The sequence below is a fragment of the Myotis davidii genome, unplaced genomic scaffold, assembly GCF_000327345.1.
Source record: "Myotis davidii unplaced genomic scaffold, ASM32734v1 scaffold1815, whole genome shotgun sequence".
Lineage (NCBI taxonomy): Eukaryota > Metazoa > Chordata > Mammalia > Chiroptera > Vespertilionidae > Myotis > Myotis davidii.
In genome coordinates this window covers 204,862-230,846 of record NW_006286478.1, presented here as the reverse complement: position 1 = coordinate 230,846, position 25,985 = coordinate 204,862, and the positions used below count along the sequence as shown (strand labels likewise).

Genomic DNA, 25,985 nt, shown 5'->3' with positions numbered 1-25,985 from the left:
AAGAGTGTGGGGGGACCAAGAGGAAGCTAGTGATAGTGTTAATCCTCAAGACATTATTGAAGAATATTTGAGTGAAATCAGGGTCAAGCTCTGCTTTTTTTGTTTGTTTCTCACAGTGCCTTGGACATAGTAGGTATTCAGTACGTAATTATTAAAGGAATGGGCATTTGTCTTCTACTACTCTAGGTGTTTTTGGACTCCCTCGGTGCCCAGGAGAGAGCTCTCACATCTGTGACTTGATCAGAAAAACACTGAATGCTGGGGCTTACAATAAAGCTGTTCAAGAACGGTATGTATGGTCAGCTGAAAAGGACATAGAACCAGCACTTCAGGAAAATATCATGCTGACTTTCATGCTAACAGTGATTCCAGGAATAGTTGCTAGTGATATTCAAGTGCGATTTTTTTTTCATAAATACCTCTCTACTATCTATTTTCTTGTGAACCTAAAACTGCTTTAATAATAATTTTAAAAAGAAACAGAGGACATTTTTCTATATAAGAAGAATGTAATTACAACAGGATAAATGTTCATCTTAAACAAACAAAAAGCCTTTAGAAAGTACCAAGCCCAAGCAATTACTATTAATATTGGAGGGCAGATTCTTTATATTGTCAGCAGCGCATGGTTAGTCTCCTACATCCACGTCCCCAATACTCAATGTGTTTGGGTATTGTTTTTCTCTGTGTGTGTGTGTGTGTGTGTGTGTGTGTGTGTGTGTTTGAGTATTTAAAAGCATACAGAATCACTTTTGGAAAATGTTCTTGTCAGTTGTTTCTAAATTAAAATATACATTAGAACCCCTGGGAAATTCATTAAAAATGGATTCTAGGGTTCCATTGCTAGAAATTCGGATTCAATGCACCACAGTGCTCGGCAAACTGTGGCTCGCGAGCCACATGCGGCTCTTTGGCTCCTTGAGTGTGGCTCTTCCACAAAATACCACGTGCGGGTGCGCATGTACAGTGCGATTGAAATTTCATGGCCCATGTGCAGACGTCGGTATTTTGTGGAAGAGCCACACTCAAGGGGCGAAAGAGCCGGGTGTGGCCTGTGAGCCACAGTTTGCCAACCACTGACCTAGAGTATTCTAGGTGATAACTGGGGTTAATTAGTTTGGCGATGGTATCTATCCTATGGTTTTCCAAGTGGATCATTCTTGTCTAATAACAACTCTTCAATACAGCACTTCCTTGAAGCCATTTTCCAAAGTATAGCCTTGTGGGTGACTCACAGAGAACAACCAGAAGCTAGCTCTTTTCCTTTTCTTTCAGTGGCTATATGCATAGCTACAAAGCTATCTTGGGTCAACAGTGCCACCTGATGGTCAGTGAAGGAAACTAAGATACGTGATATTTCCATCTTCCCTCAAGCAGCTCTAACCACTGCTAAGCTTTACCCCCTTACATGGTTTGACTAGCCATAGCTTGGTTATTAATGTCCTCCATATTTTTTGTTCTCATGGATATATACATAGCCTCTTTACACTTTGTTCTTAATTTACTCTTTATTCTTCTCATTCTAACTCAGATGGTTAAGAAAAGCACAGCCTTTTCTTTATATTTCTTTTGTGAACCAAACACAACCATTGGCAATCAGAATTATTAGATTCAATTCCTGGTCAAGGGCACATGCTTGGTTTGCTCTCGATCCCTAGAAGGGGGCGGAGTGAGCAGGAGGCAGCCGATTGATGCACTCTCATACTGATGCTTCTCTCTCTCTTCCTCTCCCCTTCTCTCTCTAAGAGCCAATAAACCATTCTTTAAAAAAAAAGAAAGGAAGGAAGAAATGGAGCCACCCAGAGCTAAGGCAGTCTCTCTCCAGCTGTTGTCAGTCTGCTCCCTCTGTTTCAGTGCTTTTTTCTCTCCATGCAGCCCAGCCCCTGTGCCATGGGAAACCTGGCACAACTCCTTTAGGAGATTATCTCAGCCTGAGGCTGGAATCTCTCTGCCCCAATTCAAATTATTAGGGAAGGGACCATGCCCCAGCTCAGGTCAGGTTCCCACTTGTTCTCATTAGCTGTGACCAGAGAAGTGTGGGACCACATGGTACCAACTATACCCGCTCCTGTAACTGGTAGGTGGGGGCAGGAAGGGCGCAGTTCCCACACGAGAGAGGATGGTTTTGATTTAGGCAGAGACCTCGGAACATGTCTTCTACACCGTTCAGATAATTTAACCATAGCAAAGCAAATTTGATATCCTAATACCCTGAACACGCAGTGAGGACGTGGTTTTTGTTTTTGTTTTTTGACCCTCACCCGGGGAGATGTTTATTGATTTTAGAGAATGAGGAAGGGGGAAAGAGAAAGAAACAGCTATGTGAAAGAGACACATTGACTGGTTGCCTCCAGTACACTCCCCGACGGAATCAAATCCACAACCTTTTGGTGTATGGACAACTGCTCCAAGCCAGCCACCGGCCAGGGCGGTGAGGAAGTGCATGGTGGGGACCGTGAGTAATGGTGAGTGTAACAGCTCTCTCTCACCTTCTGACTGAAACCTGCCCTGTGGTTCCCCCTCTGAGATAGTAGCAGCCCTTCCTGACTTCTCCTTCCGCCTTTTCTCCCTGCCATCCCCTACCTTTGGCCTCTTGTCTTCTGTGCCAGCTCTGCTCTCCCAGCTGGCCCTCTCCTTGGTCCCTGGCTCCCAGCCTGCATGCCCCTTGCTTTTCAGCGCCTGCGCTCCCACCCCCATGGCTCAAAGAGTGCTTTTCTTCAGTTGTCCCACTTTGCCCACATCTTTACCCTCAACTTGCCACACCCTTTCCTAAAAATACTGAGGCAACCACTCAAGCTGCCTGATACTTTTCAGTTGTTCATAAAAGTAGAGCGTGCCCTGGCCCGTTTGGCTCAGTGGATAGAGCATCAGCCTGAAGCATGAAGGGTTGTGGGATTGATTTTGGTCAAGGGCATTTACCTTAGTTGCAGGATCAATCCCCTGTGCCAGTTGGGGCACATGTGGGAGGCAACCAATTGATGTGTCTCTCTCACGTTGGTGTTTCTCTCTGTGAGTCTCTCCTCCTCCCTTCCACTCTCTCTAATAAAATCAATAGAAAAAATATCCTTGGGTGAGGATTAGCTAGATAGATAGATCAACAGATAAAAGTACAGAGAGCCCTGTGTGGCTTAGTTGGTTGAATGTCGTCCAAAAGGTCGCTGGTTCAATCTCCGGTCAGGGCACTTACCCAGGTTTTGGTCCTATCCTAGGTAAGGGTGCCTATGAGAGGCAACCGATCGATCTTTCTTTCTCGTATTGATGCTTCTCTCTCTCCCTCGGAGCCCTTCTCTCTCCAAAAAAAAAAAAAAAAAATTCATGAAACATTTTTAAAAAAAGTACAGAGTGTACCTAAAGCTTCTGTGTACCTAAAATTAGTATTTTGTCATATTTGCCTCAGATATTTTTAAGAACAGAAACATTTCCGATAAAATTGAATTTTTTACATATCTCTCCCAGATCCCATTCTTTGCCCTCCCTCCATAGTGACAACCACTGTCCAATCAGAATATAGCCTATTAAAAGTTTGTATCATATACATACATATCCATAATCAGTCAACAAATAGTGTTATATTGTATATTTAACACTTTATGTAATGATATCTTACTGTGCATTTTATTCTACAAATGATTTTTGTACTCAGTCTTACATTTTTGAGATCTAAACATGTTATTACATATACATAAAGCTGATTTTTCTTATTGCTGCATGACATTTTATTGTATGACTTCACAGTTTATTGATTCCATATTGTACTCATTTCTAGTTCTCATTATAACAAACAACTTTCAGAGAACATAATTGTATTGAAACGCCCAGTCTTCCCCTCCTGTGTTCTGTTCTATTACATACTAACACTTCGACCTTGAGCAAGCTACTTAATCACTCCGAGTATGGTTGCCTCATTTGTAAACACGAGTATAATAATAGTACTTGCTCTATGGAAGTCTTGTAAGGATTGAATAGTTTAATATATATAAAGTGCTTACAATAGGCCTGGTGGATAGTAAGTGCTATGTGCTACTATTATCCTCTCTAAGCCACAGTGGCTAGAGCCTCCGTGGGTGGAGGCTTATCTCACCAAGGGTGGCCTGTGGTTGGGAAGTTCTGGCTTGGGAGCTGCTCTCCCTGCCTCTTCGTGTGCTGCACTGGAGAGCGTAGGCGCAGAAGATTTAGGCAGGGGTGGGCAAACTTTTTGACTCGAGGGCCACAATGGGTTCTTGAACTGGACCGGAGGGCCGGAACAAAAGCATGGATGGAGTGTTTGTGTGAACTAATATAAATTCAAAGTAAACATCATTACATAAAAGGGTACGGTCTTTTTTTTCAATAGTTTTATTCATTTCAAACAGGCAAGATCCGGCCTGCAGGCCATAGTTTGTCCACGGCTGATTTAGGCTCATGTCTTACCCTTTCTAGTGCTGGCTGGGTGGCTTTGGGAGAGCTATTTAAGCTCTCCGAATCTGGCCCTTCAGTGGTAAAAAGGAGGTAAATAGTACAAACCCATTTTTCTTCTCTGTCCACCTCCTGAAGAGCCGCCCTCTCCTTCACCTCCCCGCCTTCTGCAGCACTTCCAGCTTAGCTCATCCTCACGTCCTTCCCCTGGGCTCACTTGTGAACATGAGGATAATAATAGTACTTACTCTATGGAATTCTTGTAAGGATTGAATAGTGTGCACCAAGCTTCTTACAAAACAAAATGTCCTTTTCTTCCTGTTGCCCCTTAGCTATTTCCTTTCACACAAAAAGGTGACCAACCTGTGATTGCTGCCTTTATTCTTTCTTTTATCCTTAGCCATTGGGCCTCCCCCTGCCATTCTGAGTCACCAGAACTGGGCCTGGCAAGATCTAGGGCCTTTGTATTCTTTACCTACATTTTCTGAAGGAACTTGAGTGTCCACTTGTGTGAAAAGTGTGTGGGCTCAGTGCTCAACATTTCTCAGCATTTGACACTTGACCACCTATTATTGAAGCTTTGTCTTCCCTTATTCTTCTAACTATCCTCCTGTCACATCTCTATACCCTAACCCTCCTTTACTGCCAGGCCTACTTTGCTCATAACTTGTCTAGCATCCCTACATGCTTCTGTTTCATTCGGCAAACCCTTCCTACTGAGCATCTGCCAGATGGTCACTGCTGAGGAGCTTGCAGTCTTGTAGGGGAGAGGCTGGAGCTTACAGTCTTGTAGGGGAGAAGCGAGACCAATACTCTCACACAATAAGTGATAACAGTGCCAACACAAAATAAGACCACCACTAATACCAGTATTTTATAACTGTTCAGAATTCGTCACCTTTTGAAAATTGGATAAAGTAAACATTTAAAAGCTTTCAAATACATTTATAAGCAGATTATATGTGTCACGCTGACTGCTTACAGTCTGACCGCTGCCTCCTTGAACCTCGGCCCTGTCTCCTGGACGTCAGAAGCTGCCACCATCTCTGATGTAGATGGTCCAGTGGGCTTTAGTGCCACGCTGCTCTGCTGAGTGGTGCTTCTAGGATCACTACCTCTGGGCAGCCCTTTCACTCTGGCTGGCTCCTTTTGTAGAAATTTTGATTTCTTTTCCTGCTAAACTGAAAGTCCTACTCATGTTCTAATTCCTCCCTTTCCCCAGAGGACATCTCCCATTAGGTCCATGCTCAGCCTTTTTCTCCAGCCGGAATATTGCTGTGTAGATGCAGGTGCTAAGTGGGAACTACCTTCTGGGAGAACTTATGGTAGAGGTGTCAGTTTTGGTAGGGGAGGGTTGGGAGGGAATGGAAGGGGAAGTAGAAAGAGACTGAGATAAAGTAAAAAAGACTGATTTGCATCTGAAATAATGTTATAACCACCAAATACCTGCCTTTTGTCCTTAAAAATAGCATGGCATATCAGAGTCCTGAAAACTAGTATCACTCAATCTTATATAATACTAGAGGCCCGGTGCATGAAATTCACGCATGGGGGCAGGGAACCTTAGCCCAGCTTGCACCCTCTCCAATCCAGGACCCCTCGGGGGATGTCCGACTGCCGGTTTAGGTCCGATCCCCAGGTTAAGGCCTAAACCTGCAGTCTGACATCCCCCAAGGGGTCACGTGGTCACTTAAGCTTTTACATAGATAGAAAAGCCTCATATGCTAAGTGTCCGGTCATCCAGTTGGCCGTTCAACCAATCAAAGCATAATATGCTAATGATATGCTAAGGCCTTGCAACTGCTCGCTATGACATGCACTGACCACCGGGGGCAGACGCTCCGACCAGTAGGTTAGCTTGCTGTTGGGGTCCGGCTGATCGGGATTGAGCAGTATGGGCCGGACATGCTCTGGAGCTCTCCTGCAATCCCTCCCTGGCTGGCCAACCTCCCGCATAGTGTACCGGTGGGGTCCCTTGGCCTGGCCTGTGCCCTCTCGCAATCCCAGACCCCTTGGGGGATGTCACAGAGCCAGTTTCAACCAGATGATGGAACGACCAGTTACTGTGACACACACTGACCACTGGGGGCAGATACTCAATGCAGAAGCTGCCGCCTGGTGGTCAGTGTGCTCCTACATGGGGAGCACCGCTTAGCCAGAAGCCAGGCTGATGGCTGGCGAGTGCAACAGCAGTGGCGGGAGCCTCTCCTGCCTCCGTGGCAGGGCTAAGGATGTCCAACTGCCATCAGTCAGATATCCTCCGAGGGCTCCCGGACAGTGAGAGGGCACAGGCCGAGCTGAGGGACCCCCCCACACACACCCAGTGCACGAATTTCATGCACTGGGCCTCTAGTAGTATGATAAATGCTTTGTGATGGAAAGATCAAACCTCCATCCCAGTATCAGCACGACAAGATAGATGAAGAGGAGATAAATGGGTGAAGAGGAGGCAGAAGTTGTGGTATTTGAGCTGAGTCTTACAGGTTGAGTAGAAAGCAAAGGAGAGTGAAAGATTTGGGGTGTGGGAGGGGACAGCATGTGTCTTCATGACTTGGAAGCATGATTAAGTGTGATAAAGCTCAGTGGTACAGGGGAACCATATTGATAGGTCCTTTTCCTAAGTTTTAGGATATTTGTTGTTCGTTTTTTTTCTTAATCATCTTGATGTTTTTCTACTGATTTTTAGAGAGAGTGGAAAAGAGAGGGAGAGACAGAGAAACTCTGAAGTGAAACACATCGATTGGTTGCCTCCTGCACATGCCCCGACCAGAGCCGGGGATTGAACCTATAATTGAGGTTCATGCCCTTGACTGGAATTGAACCTGGAACCCTTCAGTCTGAGGGTCGATGCTCTATCGACTGAGCCAAACAGGCCAGGCTAAGATGTTCTTTACTGTATTAAATAGCACATCTTTGCCTCAGGTGTCTAGGTGATGAACTTTGGTAGGTGGAAGTCTTGTCTTCCCTATTAGAGGGCAAGGCCTGGGACTTGAGGACTCCGGTCTCTGACCCTTTGAAGTCTCCCGGTGACCTATGCAGAGGGGCATGCTGACATGCAGCTTGGTCACCTTGATTTCTTTTTTCCCTTCAGGCTGGTGCAAGCAGAATACTGGCACGACCCCATAAAGGAGGATATGTACCGCAACCACAGCATCTTCTTGGCGGATATTAATCAGGAGCGAGTAAGCACCCACGCCAGGCTGCTGTTCTGTATTCATTTTTCTATCTGGGACATTTATAAAAAGATCAGCAATGACTGTTTACCCGAAGTATCCCAGACAACCCAGGAAACAGAAGTTCTGTTTTTAGGAAGGGAGCCAGTGATGCTGAGATTCAGTTCCTTTTAGGGAGGCTGAAATCCATTTGGCTCTCTTCCCTTATGTCCTTTCCCTTTCCTAGCGTTGAAGCATGGTCAGCTCAGTGGGTTGCTGGCTGGCTTACATGGAACTTCACAGCTGCTGGTTTACTGAGGGAAGTCTTCCTGGTGGGTCCCTTTTGGGTCAAATTTTTACAGAAAAGAGGTTTACTTAGAAGAGATACTGCAAAGGGGACTGTGTGTCCCAAATATAAGCATTGTTTGCGAGATTCTGGTAAACTAGATGGCTTAATTTATTTTGTGTTTATCTAGAGGTTTTTAAAATTTTTCATATTTTAAATATGTTCTTTATTGATTTTAGAGAGAGAGGAAGGAAAAGAGAGAGAGAAAAAAAACATTGATTGGTTGCCTCCTGTACCCACACCCCTACCCTGGGGACCAAGTTCCCGCAACTTAGGCTTGTGCCCTGACTGGGAATCAAACCAGTGACGTTTCAGTGCATAGGATGATGCTCAACCAACTGAGCCGACCAGTCAACACTGGAGTTTCTTTAAAACAATTTTTTTTTGAAAGAGGGAAAAACAGTTGTATAGCAGAACCACTCAGAACTTGCAGCTTCTTCTTTTGCCTTGGCTTTCTCTGGCTAGATGCCTTTAACCTATATGCCGGATACCTGTGGAGTGCTGTGACAGATTAATGATGGCACCCTGGTTGTAGATAGGATGTTAAGAAAAAGGCTGTACAAGGTATATTCTGGGCAGGAAATTGAAAAAGCAGCCTGAAAGGCTTTAATCCCCCGGCTGGAACCTGATGATGACTCTGAGATATTGCTGGCCTTTCCCCCCAGGGTGTCAATGAGTCCTACAAGAAAAACCTTATGGCCCTGAAGAAGTTTGTGATGGTGAAATTCCTCAATGATTCCATTGTGGACCCTGTGGATTCTGAGGTGAGACTGCTTGGGCAGGCCACAAGACAGGAGACCTTGAGTAAATGACTTTTGGGGAAAAACCTTAGTCCGTCCACCAACCTTTGTGTAGGGCAGGGGTTCTTCACCTGAGGTCTATAAATGCGACACCACCCAGAGTATGCAAAATGGTAACGTTGAATTCTCTGAGGGACTATAATTTTGATTAGATTTTCAAAGAGACCTGTGACCCAGTTCAGAATCACCAGCTCAAAGTCTGTAAGTCCCTAAGGTTGACATTGAAGGTCTGCCTTGACCTGGCTTCAGCCTGTTTCTCCAACCTAATCTTCCTATACTATCCACTTTAGATTCTCGGATCACATTGTACTACTTGAAATGCCCCAAACTTGGCCTATGCTTTTTCTCTTGCATGCCTTTTTTCAAGCTTTTCAGTCTCTTAGAATGCCCTTCCCTGGGCTTCTCCACCTGACAAACTCCTATTTACCTTTCAAGGCCAATCTCAGATCACTTTATCCATTTAGGATGCTATCCTATTTCTTTTTTTTTTTTTTTTTAAATTTAAATCTTTATTGTTCAGATTATTACATTTGTTCCTCTTTTTTCCCCCATAACTCCTTCCTGTGGGTCTGGGTGATGTCCGTTCCGTCTTTTAGTTTCACTTTTGAAGTGGTTGTTCGAGGCAGCAAACTCCAGCGTTAACCTATGCCGCCATCTTGGTTCTCCCTAGGATGCTATCCTATTTCAAGTAGATACAGCACTCATCACATCAGACCACCAGGAACTAGCAAACATGGCCTGCAGGCCAAATCCAGCCTTCCACTTGCTTTCGTATGGCCCATGAACTAAGAATAGTTTCTACATTTTTAAGTGGTTGAAAAAGTAAAAAATATTTGATGAAGTGAAAATTATATGAAATTCAGATTTCAGTGTCCATAATTAAAATTCCATTGGAACACAGCCATACTCGAGTTTTTAAAAATATTGTCTGTGGCTGCTTTTGCATTACAATGGCAGCATTGAATCGTTGAAACCATGTGGCTCTTAAAGCCAAAAATATTTTGTATGTGACCTTTATAGAAAAGTATGCTAAACAATTAGTTGTTTCTGTGCCTCATTATACTAGAGATTTTTGAAAAACAGTGAATGTGTGTATTCATCTTTGAGTGTCTAGTTCAGCACAAGGATTTTCAGAGGGTAGTTGCTCAATAATTATCAGAAGCAGAAATTTTGGGAAATTGGAAAGCTCTTTGGAAAAGATAACTCATCTCTCAAGATCTACCCTTAAAAAAGAGATGACTCAAGACATATTCTATTTTTCCATCTTACTACACCTTCATGACGTCGTTTGTTGGTTCGGCTTAGCTACCAGCCAGTGTTAAGTTAGTTTGGCAGTATATATGCTATGTGTGTGATCTGCATATTTCTTCCTCCTTTCCTGCAGTGGTTTGGATTTTACAGAAGTGGACAAGACAAGGAAACCATTCCCTTACAGAAGACCACTCTATACACACAGGTAACTGGGTGGGGAGAGGTGCTGTCCTTTTCAGCTCCCGGCTCCTGAAGCTGCCGGGTTCTTGGGTGATAGACCCTGTCCTGTACACCCCAAAGCAGTAAGTGGTCGTGAGGCGTCTGACCCGTCTCGGTGAGGCTGGGTAGGCTGCTGACTGTTGGGCTAGTCTGTTAGGTGCTGGTCTATAGAATCTACATCCTGAACGTCGAAGGACCTGTACCTCATGGTTTTCAAGCATGTCCAAGGGACACATCCTTTCTATCTCCTTTCTGGTAAAAAGGTTAGAACTGGCTTCTTTTGCTGAGAACTGGATCAAATCCAACAAGCCCCCTAGGCATAATGAAAACAGGAGACGGGCGTTACTTTAAAACATTAATAGTCGTGGAAGTGGTTTTAAATTAGGCACTGACAGGGACAGCTCCTCCTGCAGGTTATGGGACTAGAGTTGTGAATTCCTTTTTGCAGTAGATGGTTTCTCAAGCAGAGGTTGCATTTCACCACTTCCAGCTCCACACTAAAGACTATCGGAGATACACTCCCCAAAATGCATGAGCTATGTCTGAACCAATTGTCTTCTACTCGAATTTCTTTACATTTCAGAAGCCTAGTCTCCTCTCTTGGCTTTTCTCTTACATTTGATGCCCCTCATATGGATAAGAGGGAAGCTAGGGTCTGTTAAGTTTTGGAAATCACAATTTAAGAGCCTCCTTATTGTGAAACTCAAACTGATGGTAACCACAGAAGCAACATTCTGACACTGTCATAACTGCTCATCTTCACATCATATTTGTTCTGTGGCACACGGGCAATGTTTTCAACTGCAAGATATGAAAGTGTCCCAGATTTGTTACCTAGGGGTTGGATGTTTTTTAAGTTATTGAGCTAATGTTCTCCTGTCTTTGGTTCAGTTCCACTTAACTGACATTTGGAGGCAGTTTTGTCCTCCAAAAGGTTTGGAAAACTTCAGAAAGCAAAATATAAAACTATAGAATAATCTCAACTGCATATAATTTTAATGCTGAGGGGAAAAAAATAGGAGGTATCCTTTTTGACATTTTTGACAATACACCTAAATTGTAATACTTAAGCAAAAGATTGCATTTTGAGAATATATCTCAGCTAACATTTTATTTTTTGTTTATTTCAGAGAAGAAGGGAGAGGGGTAGATAAAAAACATCAATGATGAGAGAGAATTAACTGCTCACCTGCCTCCTGCACACCCCCTACTGGGGATCGAGCCTGCAACCCAGGCATGTGCCCTTGACTGGAATCGAACCCAGGACCCTTTAGTCCCCAGGCCAACACTCGATGTTCACTGAGCCAAACCGGCCAGGGCTCAGCTAACCTTTTCTTTTATTCCAAAACTTTTCAGTAAGCCCTTTGATTAATTATGGCACTTCTCTCTGCAGGACCGCTTGGGGCTGAGAGAAATGGACAATGCAGGACAACTAGTATTCCTGGCTGTGGAAGGAGACCATCTTCAACTGTCTGAAGAATGGTTTTATGCCCACATCATACCCTTCCTTGAGTGAAACCTTTGCAACTTGCACCAGAGCTCAGGGAGCCCCCAGCACTTTCAAACGAGTGAAGACTGCTCCCTTCATGCCCAAGCCGGAGCACAGGTCCAGCTTGCAACTAACCCTCTTCTCTAGTCATCATCTAACATGACCTACTTAGAAAGATCTAAGATCCAAATCTTATCCTTTGCCTCATCCTATCAGCATATGGTGTTGAATGCAAGTTTAATTAGTTAATAACCACAGAGATTATTTTACAACCATTTGATGTAGTCAAGCTGTCGCAGGAAATAGTTTGCTGCAAGTCAGTGCCAGGACTGTGCCCAGGCCCAGAAGAGACTGAACAAACTAAGTGACATAGATTCTGAGGGCAAACATCTTTCTCACATAAATCTAGCCATATTTCAAGCCAGAAGGCCAATACCTAGACCTGAGGTGGTCACAGACATGCTTTCTCAGTTTTGCTGGTGGGGATTTAACCAGTGCTTACAAGAGTATTGCTTGAATGTTGCTATATAATCTAAGGCTACCCTCCTCTACTTGAGTATGTTTTCTTCTGTAGTGTCTTTAGCAATTAGACAAATTCTACTATCCCACCATCTAGCTTCAGTAGCACTCTTGGTCTCCTCCGATTGTGATACATTAGTTGCTGTAATAAAAGGAGGGAAGTAATACCCAATTGGATTGTTTAAGGGAGGAAGTGTGGGTATTGCTTAACTTAGAAAGGGAGGTGAAGAAAAATGTAGAAATGGAAATGAAAACTGAGGAGGTGGCTGGTTCTTTCCATTCCATCCTTAATATGTCATCTCTTAATATAACTAGTGGTCTGGATTAAGTCACTCTGTTACTGGTATTAACAGAGAATGGGAGGAAAACATGGAGATCAGGCTAATTTCCATTACAAAAAATCATATTTACTGGTACACTCCAAACTTGTTTAAGATGTGTTCTGTGAGAAAAAAAAAAGATTGTTTCCTCAAAAAGCTTGGGGAATATTGCACATCCCTTTTCTCCTTGGAGATCAACCCATATTAAGGACTCTGAGAATTCCTGTTATGTTACAGAAAACTAACCTTATTCTACCATTCCCCACACTATTTGAGCAGTTTGAACATGTTAGCCCCAACTTCCCTGCCCGTGAAAACCTATCAAAACTGACTTGTGCAGAATGTCAGTTTGGGAAATGATTAGCTACACAAGAAAGTATCTTGTTAGTGCTGTAAAGTTTACTCTTTGTGATTTTTCCTACACTTATGCCTTATTTTCCAACTAAAAGATGAGGCTTAAGGGTAAGAAGCAGGGGGATGTGAAAAGAATTGTATGAGGTTGTCTAAAGAGTAGCTTCTTAAACTTCGTGTCATGTTTTCAATATTCTTACAACTCTGTACAATAAATATCACAGGTAAATACTAAGCAAGTTTGGTATTAATTTTATTCTATTTTCTGTATAACTTTAAGTAGATAAAGGTTTATTTCTACAGGCCTCAGGAAATGGGTAGAAGTCACAGGACAATATCTCTTTCCCACCAAAAAAAAGTTGCATATTTTGGTATGTGTTTGTCCTAGAGGGAAAAACTGAAATTTATATTAGCGATGCTGTGCAAGATTCTTACATAAAACCGAAAACCAGCCTACAGTGGAGATTGTAGTCCTTTGTTCAGGTGCCTGGACAGAAGCCAAAAGCTGTTGAGCATGACAGGGCAATGGAGACAGTGAAGATGGATGACAGGCACCTAGCATGGGAGGAAGGAATGCCAGATTCCTTAGAATGGTGCGTTTTTCCTTTTTCCCCCTCTCTTTTTATGTCATCTCTAAGAAGGTGCTGGGCAGGGATCCCAGAGAAAGAAAGCGTCCAAGACTCTAAATTGGCCTGGGTGCAGGCACTGCCACAGCAGCTGGTACAGGAGAACCTATTATCTCAGGTTCAGGTGGAGCCAGGATGGAATGCAGAATAAAAGGAATACTTAGAGGAAACAATTTTGCTTGGAATGCTAGATGGCCAAGCTTCAGCCTTTGGTCCAATGCAACACTTGTCTCACTTGTCAACAGTGAAAAATTAGTCTGTTAGAAGACCCAGCTGGAATCACACCAGCTTCTGCTACCTCATGCTCACTGTTAGGAAAAGATTAATTTGTGTGAACTTTCTGAGCTGTTAATTCCTGGGGACTGCTTTGTTCTTCCCAAAAGACTATTGGTGGAATAATCCCCAAAGGCTGAAAGCTGAAACACACCAGTCCTGGTCTGCAGTTCCGTAAGAGCAGACTGGTGGTGCGGTTGAGCTGACAGGAAAAGGCTGCCCCTTCCTGCAGAAGATAACTGACCTGCTATCCCACCCCAAATCTCAGCCTGAGGTATATTTCAGTGAAGGCAGGTAGCTGTGCTTCTCAAAGCAGAGAAGCAGTTTAAGAGCAGAAAGGTAGAGGGAATCTACAAAAGAACCGTCTTGATACAGATTTATCCCATGGTGTGAGGGAGAGGGCAAAGAACCCAGTGGCACTTCGCTTATCCGGCAATTTCTGTCACTGTGGTGACCAACTTCTTCCCATTCCATAGGGTCTTGAACTGCTCGGGGATGGGGAACTCATTCTGCAAATAAACAGGTTTAAATATGAGCAAAAAAATAAGTTGGGATTCAGTCTTACACTTTTCTTCCTTTGCTTATTTCCACTAAGCTCTGAGAGCAGGCAAAATGTAGTGAGAGAAACCAAACCCTCCCTTAAAAGGCTATGTCACTGGCACTGCCACCACATCTTTTACTAATGCCTCCCCTACCAGTGACACAGTGGAGGAGCGCTGCAGTGTAGGAATGAGAACAAAGGCTCCAAAGCCAGCAGGTACAGGTTTGAATCTGTCCCGTACAGTTCACTGATAGTGATGTTGAACAGACTAAGCCTATGAAGCATAGATGAGAAGATGTATGGCTTCATGGCACCAACTCAACAGAGTGCTGTGCCACATTCTCTTTCCTTTTTACTACCTGAGTAGCTGCCCAACCTAAGGAAGGCCGTTACTATCCTCCTCTGGAGCACTACCTCGTGTGACTATGTCACACTTCTCTCTGCTTAAAGTGTGCATCGCTGAGTTTGACCCACTCAGGGCAGAATGCCCCTCAACTCACTTTGTCTAATGTAAGAAGTCTTCGGTCCCTTCTGATCTCAATACTAAAAAGATCAAGAAACTTACAAAGTCTCCGCCTTCTGTAGGAATGAGGACATTCATCTCAGAAGATTTGGCACTGACGATCTCACAATCCAAGGAATTCTTGCTCAGATAAACGTGGCAGCCATCTGTTTTGTTGATGGAAATGGTTGGCACTTTACCCATTACCTGCAGAGAACACCAAGAACACTAAGTCCCAGCAGTTGGGGAGAATAACAAATTTACAGGAAAAGCTTCCACTGTTTCACATGATTTAACAACTACATGAAAAGCTTGCAGGTGCACAACAGATACTGGATACTCGGGGCAGGCTGGGATGGGTGCTGGAAAGAGCTCACTCTAAGAGCCAACTCCGCTTCTGCCACATCCAAAGCAGCTCAGCTTACAGACTTTGTAGAATCAGATTCCCACCACAGCAACATCTGTGGGTCGGCTCTGTGTCTCTTTCAATTAATTCCTCAGAGACCAAAGGAAAAAGCCAAAATATCAAGTTACCTGAACTTTGACATCTCTACTATTGATTATCTCCACAATGCCCACTACGTCATCAAACACCAGACCGAGTTTCTTACAGTTATCTAGAAGAAAGGGAGCAGGTCAACAGTATAACTTTAAAGGAAAGTAATATATTTAAGAATCTTAGGAACAAGGTAGGTATGGTTCCGCCCTCTCAGGCTCTAAAACAGAGCTTGCCTAGGACAACAAGGACTCACCTACTGTAATGGAGTTAATTTTACCCTTGATGTGCAATGTCGTGTTGACACACTTGTATATGTAAGCCACCTGTTTCAGCTCTGTGTCATCAATCACCAGGTTAGAAACGTTCTCCTGATTTTCCTGTTAAAGAGATACCCCTTTCAGCAAGCTCATTGCTAAGCACACACCATCCCCAAAACAGACTATCACAAACTTTCCTTCTTGCAATTTAAGTCAGAACCCTGCATTTATTTGGCTGTGCTCCATTAAAACCCCGTCCACTCCTTGTTACCCGAGGCCCGGAGTTATTAACTCACCACTCTCCATTTCTTGCCCTCCAGTTCAAGTAGAGCCGGCTCCTTCTTCGTGGCTGGTTTAGGGGATGGGTTAACTCCTGGTTTAGGTGCAGAGAATGGTTTGGGGCCACTTCGTACTGGACCACTCTGGGCCTTCAGGGCAGGGTTCTTGTGAGTCTTCATGTCATCAGGGACATGTTTTAGGGCTGAAAGAACAACAAGCTGTCTTGTTTCTGTCCTTCATATCAGGGCTTGGGGCTGAGGCAATAACTAACTCAGACTGATTCTTAACAAAAAATTAAAGCCAAAACTAGAGCCTTTGAAATGGTCTCTCAAAAGCAATTTTAGAGAAGTACCTTGATAATTTCTCTTCTACCCTAAGGTTAACTTACATAGATCCACTCAAAAAGATAAAACATGGCATATGTGTATGTATGGAGGGTTTGAGCCCGCAACCTGGGCGTGTGCCCTGACTAGGAATCGAACCATGACCTCCTGGTTCATAGGTTGACGCTCAACCACTGAGCCACGCTGGCTGGGCTATTTTAATTTTTTTTTAATTTTAGGGAAAAGATTCCACAATTACTCTCAACAGGCTAACCCACTCCTTACTCCTGAACATGGCCAATCTACATAGCCAATACTGAATGGCCTTTTTAGCTCCACCACTCCTGGTGGTAGTAGTTTAAATACTAGATTTTTCGTAAACTCTGCTTGGTTCACTGCAGAAAGAGATTTAATGACTGCATAGTATTTCATCAAGAGGATAAACTACAATTAATGATTTCCCTTACTGTTGAATATTTAGGTTGTTACACCATTTAGCTACTATTAATACTATAAAACTGATCTTTATTTTAGATATCTTTATAAGTAGATCCCCAAAATAGGGCTGTATAATTTAGACTTCTGCCTGCTATATAAGAGTATATACTTTTTCTACTCCAACTTTAGGTAATTCTTATGCAAATTTTCTATGACTATTATATATCTGCTGAGGAAGTTAACCCCCAACACACTGTCGTCCCAAGTAGACATGGAAAAAGCTCTGGGGAAAATTGCAGGCCCCATGCCTTGGCACAACAGGGGACTCAGTACATGCCACTTAATAATAAATCACTTTCCTCTAAAGTTGGCTTCCTCCAACTACAATCACCTAATTTCAATTCCTATTTAAGCCAACTCTGCTGTCCCTTTGGGCAACTAAATGTAATATGACACCCCAAATTAGTTCTACCATACACAAACCAGAGTTCAGCTTTTCACGCTGTCCAATCCCTAGTTGGTAAGGTTTGGCCCAAGCAACTTACTGTACCAACTCTTCTTGCCAAAGTACTCACCGTGTGTGATGGCCTCCCCCTGATTAATCTGCGCAAACAGTGCCGAACGTGAAGCAGAGTCGTCTGACCCTGAACTGGTAGGCATTGGTGGGGGAGGTGGGCCTGGTGGTGGGGGAGGAGGACCTGATACAGCAGAGGGTCCAGATGGGAATCCACACAGTTCTTTTGCCACAGGCCCCTGGAACAATAAACGCAAACAACAGTCATACTCTCTTCCCCTCTGTACCATTTCCAACTGGGTCCTACATGTGTGCAGGATACACCCCTGATACAGTGATTAATACTAGTCAAGCTATCCAATAAAGCTTGATTATTCCTTCCCACCCTTTCTAAGATCCAACTCAGCTCTTTTCACCCTTCACATTTTTTCTTTAGCCTCTAATCCAACTCTAAACCCATACTTCTAAAAATATACTTAAGTGTGTCACCACTATCTCAGACTCAACAAGTCCAAGACTGAGTTCTTCATCTCCTGCCTGCTCCCCTACTTGTCTAATCACCACTTCATCTCTATCTCAGCTCCCACGCTTGGCTGTTCAATCTTCCTTGAGTCTTGCAACCCCTCAATCTCATTAAATCTTCCTTGTATTTTGATTACATCTCCTACAAATTCTTTTGCAGCAGACCCTAGCACTAGGAACACTTTCAAAATCTGTGCATATGTCCTTATCCCTAACCTGGAAACTGAGGCCCTCTTAAGGGCAAATCTGATCATTATCACTTTCTTGCTCAAATATCGATTATAATTATCACCTATTATGAAGTCTAAAAGTCTCAACCTACTTTCCTTCCCTGCCCTTTCTCCTTTAAGTCTATCTTTCCTTATTGAAGTCCGAGATGACCGATTTTTCTGTATTTACTTTAAGCTTTGTCACGTGCTCGTTTCCCCATTCCCCCCACTTCTCACTGCCTTAGACTTGCAAAAAGTCTCAGACCAGAATATATCCCTACAGTACAATCTCTCCCAGTGAGAATCATTCCTCTTTCTCATACTCAGTAGTGCAAGCATGTCAAACTCGTGGCCAAAGAGCTCCACGCCTCGTTTATTTAAACCCGCCGGCCACAACTTTGACATGCTTGCTGTAGTCTCTCTTTATTATAGCATTTATTTTGATGATTTATATTGGGGTTTTGTATCTATATTTTTAAGCCTTAAGAGTGCTGAAATAATGTAACTCATTAATCTGTCTCCCCTCCATTCCACTGTTCCCTACTCATGTTTACTGAAATTGAACACAAATGAATAATCTGACTCTTGCTTTCTTTTTTCCCTTTCCTTCTCCTTTTTCTTTCTACCCTCCACTGAAAGACTAACATTGCTCCGGGACCTTGGTTGTGCCCAAGTCTAAGAGACCTGTGGACCCCATCCTGGGTGAGTAAAAAGGAGGATTCACTGACCGTTTTGCTCCAGGCCAGCCCGGTGGTATGGAACTCTTTGATGTAAGCCTGCAGCTCTGTCCATATACTCAGGTAAGTTTTAACCCAATCCACATGCTTCTTATCCCTGGAAAAATTAAAGCACTCATCACGGGCAGTCAGGGCACATTACATAGTGATTCCAGAATCCTCTGTGAGCTCACATCCTCCTGCCTGGTGTTCCTTAGGCTCTGCTCAATTGTAGCTTTTCTATCATCACTGAGCTTTCCTTCTTTTTTTTTTTAAACCTATTCTCTAATCAGACCAAAGTCCATTAGGTAGGCACTTAACACATTGTGTGCGGGAAACGTGTTGATACGTTTTACGTATTTGTACCTTCTACCATTGTAGTAGAGCGCGGGACACGTATTAATACGTTTTTTATAGACTAGCGGTAGAATGCGGATAACGTATAAATACGTAAACTAAAGTTATCGTAATTTTACTGAACGTTGCCATTTGCGCAAAAAATTAGCAAAAATGGCCTGCGCCACCTGTTAGCGCGCGATAAAAACTACCCGCAAACAATGTGTTAAGATTATATCTTTCTCTTATAGCAGTATTATTCAAACTTTTTTTAAAAAAAATAGTAAAACTGTTGCCAGGCCAATGTGGCGCAGTGGTTGAGTACAGGTCCATGAACAGTTCAATTCCAGGTCAGCGCATATGCTGGGGTTGTAGGCTTCATCCCCAGTTGGGGTGTGCAGGAGGTAGCCGAAAGATGTTGAGGTTTCTTTCTCATCAATGTTCCTATCTCTCTCTCCCTTCCTCTCTCTAAAATCAATTAAAATATATAGCCGAAACCGGTTTGGCTCAGTGGATAGAGCGTCGGCCTGCGGACTGAAAGGGCATGTACCTGGGTCTCTGTAAAAAATCAATAAAATATATCTTTAAAATAAAATAAAATAAAATCAATTAAAATATATATAGCCTGGCTGGCCGGCATGGCTCAATGGTTGAGCATCAATCTATAAACTAGGAGATCACGGTTCGATTCCTGGTCAGGGCACATGCCTGGGGTTGCAGGCTCGATCCCCAGTGGGAGGTGTGCGGGAGGCCGCCAGTCAATAATTCTCTCTCATCACTGATGTTTCTATCTTTCTCACTCTGAAATCAATTAAAAAATAAAGATATTTTTTATAAAAGTAGCAAAACTGTTTTTTTCACAGATCTTAGGCAGAACCTAATACATAAAAACTGATGAAAGTAGTCATCCTGTGCATGAAGCCATAGTAGATAGAGATCTTTTACTGTGAAAGCCATCACTGTGAAACTCTTGGACTCCAAGAAACTTGAGAACTATATGACCTAGTTCCTTATGTCAAAACTAGAGGCCTGGTGCATGAAATTCATGCACTTGGGGGTGGGTCCAACAGCTGGGATTGCGAGAGGGTTCGGGCCAGGCCAAGAGACCCCACCGGTGCACTATCGGGGCCGGGGAAGGACGCAAGAGGTTGGTTAACCAGGGAGGGACTGCAGGAGGGATCCAGGACTTGTCCAGCCTGTCTTGCTCAGTCCTGATTGGCTGGACCCCAGCAGCAAGCTAACCTACCAGTCAGAGAGTCTGCCCCCTGGTGGTCAGTGCATGTCATAGCGAGCGGTTGAGTGGCCTTAGCATATCATTAGCATATTACGCTTTGATTGGTTGAATGGCTGACCAGACAACCGGACACTTAGCATATTAGGCTTTTATTATATAGGATATGCACCTCCCCCCCCCAAAAAAAACAAAAAACTTCCCTTCAGGAGGAAATTGTGTTGAAGTATGGTTCACATCTCATCTCTTCTTATATATGAGCTAGAAGACTTTATAGTATTTTAGCATAAGACCTAGTATTTTTCAATTGTAAAGTGAAGGGGTATAATCAAAACATGTGATGCTTAATTCCAGGTTGCTAGAAAGATCAAGGAGGTGCCTGGTGTTCTGGGACATACTTCATACACATGAAGGCTTACTCCTTCACAAAGTAGTTACTCAACAAATATTGGTTGATTGATGATGAACAGAAGGAAGGGTTTAGGTAGCTATGCAGCTAAGTAATAGCTACCTGCAGTCACTCCATACAATGACTCCCCTTACTTAATTCCTGCACTGGCCAGGTAGCCGTCCTCTCACTTTACCTGACCACATCAATAGTCAGGATAATTTCCTAGAAAATCTTACTAAAACTTTTGCCAGTGGGCTGTTTGGAAATCCTCAACAAAGGAAAAAAAAAAATCTTATCTAAACAGGCAAATTAAAAGGCATTAGTCCAGCCTTGGCTGGGTGGTTAAGTGAGTTGTAGCATCCTGTACACCATAAGGTTGTGGGTTCAATTCCCAATTAGGGCACATATGAGGGGTAATAGATCAATGTTTTTTTCTCTCTCCCTCCCTCTCTCTCTAAAAATCAATAAACATATCTTCAGCCCTACCGTTTGACTCAATGGATAGAGCATCGGCCTGTGGACTGAAGCATCCTGGGTTCGATTCTAGTCAAGGGCACATGCTTGGGTTATGGGCTCAATCCCCAGTAGGGGGCATGCAGGAGACAGCTGATCAATGATTCTCTCATTACTGATGTTTCTCTCTCTCCCTCTCTGAAGTCAATAAAAATATATTTTTTAAAAAAGGGCAAGTTTAGAGCTTTAAAATAAATAAACATATCAGGTCAGAATAAAAAAAGGTTATTAGTCCATTTATCTCCAGCAAAACCTCCTAAACCTGGAAGGGTACGCATTAGAAAACTTTGGGCCTCTACAAACCCCGAAGAAGCAAAAGTGGAAAGAGAAACACTTCCTGCTTATAAATGCACCTTCTAGGTGCCATTATCTGCTAAACTTCCTAGAAAGCAGCCCTGAGACAGGAGAACTAACACAGCAGCCACGGGCAGCCCTGAATCCCGAAGCACTACTCCAAGTATCCAACTGAGTTTGTCCTTTACCCCTTGAGGAATGGCTGGACTTACACATCTTTGTACTCCTTGAGGACTCGGTTTGTGTAAAACATGGCAGCATCATTCATTTCTTTCACATAAGGACCAGGTTTGGGTGCCTAAGAAAGAGAAGCTGTCGGTGACTCGGATCCTCTCCAGCCCTATCTCCTTACCTTTTTCACCCTATCCCTCCCCTCCCACGGAAGCTGAGCTGCTCACCACAGCTACCCAACCCAGGGCCTGGATACTTTCGCTGACAGCTGACAGGTGATTGAACAATTTGCTGCCTCGGTTCTTCTCCCGAAAGGCTATTGCTTCTTGAATCTGCTCTGAGATCGGAGCCAACAGGTCAGAAAGCTTATTCTAGGAAAAGATGCAGAAAAAGATTCATGTTACCGTCTTTCTATAAAAGCTTTGCCAGCTCTATCCTGAAGGCAAGAATTCTTTATGGACTACAATGAGCATCCAAATAAACTTTGTATTCATTCTGCACAGATTCATATGGCTAAAATAATGCTCCTCATCTCTCTCTCCTCATAGAGTTCCAACTTCTCAGGCTAAATTTTCATGATTAAGACTCACACTCTGGCTATATCACAAAATTCTACCATTTCAATTCAGCCTCTTTTCTGTTCCACTAATAGGAGATACTGGTTCATTTCTGGGGTTTTACTCATAATGGTCTCTTCTTTTTCCATCTATCCAAATGCTCCTCATGCTTCATGAGGAACTGCCCTCCAACTCCAGCCACAATGGCCTCCTACAGCACTTACTATCAGCATAACCAATTTTGGCACTGTATCACACACCAGCCCAAACTATTAATGACCCCATGCTATATTCCCCCCGCCCTCTGCCCGCCAACTCATTAATTCTTCAAAGACAAAGGCTTTGTCTTAACCCTCTTTCACAATCCTTATAGCCTTTAACACATTCCTAGCCATATAGCAGCTGCTAAGTAGAGATCTGTTGAGTCAAATGTAATTAGGGGGTTTGTCATTTGAGCAGGCAGCTTAGCAAAAAAGATGGCTTGTGTTTCTGTGTTTTTATCCTTTCTCTAAAGCTCAGTTTTTCTGAACATCTTAATTCTCAGTTCTTAGCAGTCTAGAGCAGAAGTCAACAAACTTTCTGTAAAGAGCCAGATAGCAAACATTCTGCAGTTTCTCAATTCTGCCATTGTAGTGCATAAAGCAGTAATAGAATGAACATGGCTGTGTTCCAAAAAAAAAAAAAAAAAAAAATTATTTACAAAATAGGTGGCAGGCCAGATTTGGCCTGTGGGCTGTTGTTTGCCAGTCCCTAGTCTACAGCAGGGGAACTATAATAGTGTCTCAACTATCTGATTTGTTTTAGAGAAAAGGTTTAAACAAAATGCTTTAACCATTCAAGACAGATTAATAATTAAAGTCTAATATATTTAACGTTACCTTAGACTATTTTTTACATTATTTAGACATGCCAAGGGTCCAAAGATTTTAATATAACATTAGCAGGAGTTTTATTGCCCCTCTGCCCAGGAAAGCCAAATGCAAAAAGAAGAAACAAAATTAAAATCTTTGGCTCCAACAAAAATCTCAACTTTCTCTAATTCATTTTTATACTTGGCAGCGTACAATTTTGAGGTAGAAGTAGCGTTAAAGGGGAGAAGCAGTACTTTAGAAGTTTTAGGATCTACACAGCATTACTACAGTCCACTTCACAGTAAAGCAAGAAAACCATTTCCTGTGACCCAAAGGGCTTAGGGGACAATGAATTTAGCCTCAACCAAAAGGCTAAAAAAGGCTGTTTATTAAAGAGAGTAGCACCACTGTCTCTATGGAGCACGCCCACACCTTTCCCCCAAGTACATCTTCCTTGCCTTTATCTTTCTCCTAAGCACCAAGGGCCCTTTTGCCTCTGTTACTTGTTCCCTGAGCCCATTTCTTCTACAGCTCACTTCTCCTACCTCTGTAACTTTTAAAGTAAACTTCCTCTTAAACAAAAAAAGGGAAGCAGCAAAGTCCCAGGGGTAACTACAATCCTAAGTAAAATGACAGAAGAAAAGCTAATACAACTCAATACATACTCAATAGCACAGTCCCAGAACTGGCACTTTAATTCTGACTCTACTTCTGGATATTGTTGTGATCATACATGAGCCTGGTAGGTTTATTTTAGCATGTTGTGATAGATCAGCAGAAACCTCTCAACTTCTGAACATCACACCAAAACAAAACCAACTAGTAGTGAACTTACACCTCCTGGCTGCTGGCACTGAGAGGCTGTAACCAAGAGGGCCCGCTCCAACTTCAGACCTGTATGGACCATCTCCGCCTGCCGGAAAGGAGAAGAAACAGCTATCAATGACACATTACAACTGGAGAGGTCCTGATAAGAATAACCTGAAACCTCCACTTCCATGTACTTTGGTAGCAACCTAGGCACTTCGCGTTGCTTTCCTCGGGTATTCCAGATTCCAGGGACTGACGGCAGCATTACGTGTACCACTGATCCTCTTGAACTAATCAGGGACACATATCCAGGAAATGAAGATGAGTGTGATATGAAGTTCACCAAAAAAGCCCTTCTGGCCTCTCACAAAAACAACAACAACACACAGACCCTATTTTCTTAAAAAAAAAGAGGCAGAAATATAGGTAAAAGTCTAAATTTATGTCTAAAATTCTCAAGGTATTTACTCCTTTTGGCACTGTATCACAGTTAAAGCTATTTCTTAAATGTTAGATCATGATCCATTCAGAGGTAATTAATCAAAATCAATTTAGTGAGCCATAACCAGCACTTTATTAAATGAAATAGAACAAAATAAAACAAAACAGTAAGCATAGTATGTCAGCTTGAAATTATTTCCCCCCAACAACAAGTAAATGAGAGTGCAGTACAAGTAGTTATAAGGGCTATTTTGTGAACATATCTGTTACTAATATGTATTTTCTTATTGAGGGTCATGGTCAAAAAAAGTTTTTAAGAAACATGGGCTATAAGCACTATTAAAATATAAAATTAAAATAATATATTTCTTTGGGATTTGCATTTTAAATATAAAAGTGATACATGTTTTAAAATGTTTTCATATGTTACAGACTATTTAAAGTAAAAATGCAAGCTTCTAATACCCCTATTAAAGGCCCAGTCCCATTCTCTGGAGCTAACACCACTGCCAACAGATGGTTTATAACAGGCTCAAAATAAATCTTCCAAAGATCAAGCAATCAGTCCTGCAGAAGGGTCAGGAAGATCCTAAACATGATTATTGCTTACAGTGAATCACTCAAAAGACTAGAAAGATTTTGGATCCCAAAGAGAGAGACCAACTATATGTATACGAGTGTCAGGTGGTGGTGACAAGTAGGTGGCAGCACATAAAGGGAAGTGGGTGGAGAGGTAACAGCAAATGAAGGGAGGTGGGTGGACAGGCACCTGTCATTGCCTACTTCACATTCCTGATGTGGGATACGTGTGAAAATAACTCATATTAGCATAACCAGTAACTATCAAGCATAGTTATAAATGCTAAGTCATGATAGTGACCTTTTTTTAATAAGCCACCATAGGCTTGCTTATAGAACATGTTGGGATGAGACTGGTAGCAGTTTTCACAACAAAGATGAACAGAGACATATTTGATGAACCAAGCAAGTTATCTGTATATAAAAGAAGCCCACATAGAATATGTGATAAAAGCAGAAAAATTTGAGGATGGTTCCAGTGTCTGGACTGAACTTCAGGCATGAGTTAGCTAGAAAGGAGCCGTGAGCCTCACAAAGGGCTCTTAAATCAAGGATAAATAGAATCTAAAGAAAGCCATCAGTCTTTAAAAGGCGGGCAAAGGGCAAAACATTCTTACATGTTTCTGCACATCTCCTCCAATCTCTTTACTGATCTTCAAGTATTCTGCCACAGGACCAGCAAGCAGTGAGTCAAATGCTTGCACATAGGGAACTGCTCCTGTTGAAGACAGACACCAATAATCAGTCAAGCATCAGAAAAATGACTTGTTAAAAGGCATTTCCATATAAAAGTGGAGAGGCAAGGCTATACAATGAACATAAGCAGGAAACCTAGGTTCTAGTTCCAATACCTACCAACAAAAACTGGTTGTATTACCTTGACTACCGTATTTGCCGGCGTATAAGACGACTGGGCGTATAAGACGACCCCCTAACATTTCCACTCAAAATACAGAGTTTGTTATATACTCGCCGTATAAGACTACCCCCTCTTCCGCACACCTTCCACACACCAAATAAAAGGTAAAACAATATCAGATTTGATTTTAACATTTTAATTTATATTCAAATGCTTATGACATGCAGGAAAACTGTCACAAGGCTGTATGTAATCAAACATATACATAAAACAGTGCAAGTTTATTACCGGTAAACATACCGGTAATTCACTAAAGAAAACACACTCTATAGACTGGTACCGTAGATGCTTCTCAGGAACACAGGCAAGCAGCCCACAACCTAGAGGGACTGTCAATGATAGAAGAAAGAT

At 42.7% G+C, this 25,985-nt stretch overlaps 2 protein-coding genes across 4 annotated transcripts in view; one reads left to right on the top strand and one right to left on the bottom strand.

The window, feature by feature from the left end:
* Positions 1-13,077, top strand: part of PPT1 (palmitoyl-protein thioesterase 1) — a 15,899-nt gene extending 2,822 nt beyond the window's left edge. The window contains exons 4-9 of the mRNA XM_015560183.1: positions 187-289; positions 7,487-7,577; positions 8,559-8,657; positions 10,078-10,149; positions 11,557-11,681; positions 11,713-13,077. Of these exons, the coding sequence (XP_015415669.1) occupies positions 187-289; positions 7,487-7,577; positions 8,559-8,657; positions 10,078-10,149; positions 11,557-11,679 (488 nt within the window). The 3' untranslated portion in view covers positions 11,680-11,681; positions 11,713-13,077. The remainder of the gene's footprint in view (positions 1-186; positions 290-7,486; positions 7,578-8,558; positions 8,658-10,077; positions 10,150-11,556; positions 11,682-11,712) is intronic.
* Positions 13,078-25,985, bottom strand: part of CAP1 (CAP, adenylate cyclase-associated protein 1 (yeast)) — a 27,016-nt gene continuing 14,108 nt past the window's right edge. For 2 of the 3 annotated variants that reach the window (XM_006757972.2, XM_006757971.2), the window contains exons 3-13: positions 25,333-25,436; positions 23,721-23,798; positions 21,705-21,848; positions 21,519-21,604; positions 18,554-18,659; positions 17,156-17,333; positions 15,837-16,021; positions 15,537-15,660; positions 15,319-15,401; positions 14,848-14,991; positions 13,078-14,250 (exon numbers count right to left, since the gene is read on the bottom strand). In XM_006757972.2, the coding sequence (XP_006758035.1) occupies positions 14,167-14,250; positions 14,848-14,991; positions 15,319-15,401; positions 15,537-15,660; positions 15,837-16,021; positions 17,156-17,333; positions 18,554-18,659; positions 21,519-21,604; positions 21,705-21,848; positions 23,721-23,798; positions 25,333-25,436 (1,316 nt within the window). In that variant the 3' untranslated portion in view covers positions 13,078-14,166. The remainder of the gene's footprint in view (positions 14,251-14,847; positions 14,992-15,318; positions 15,402-15,536; positions 15,661-15,836; positions 16,022-17,155; positions 17,334-18,553; positions 18,660-21,518; positions 21,605-21,704; positions 21,849-23,720; positions 23,799-25,332; positions 25,437-25,985) is intronic. The other variant, XM_015560182.1, reaches the window with a different exon arrangement.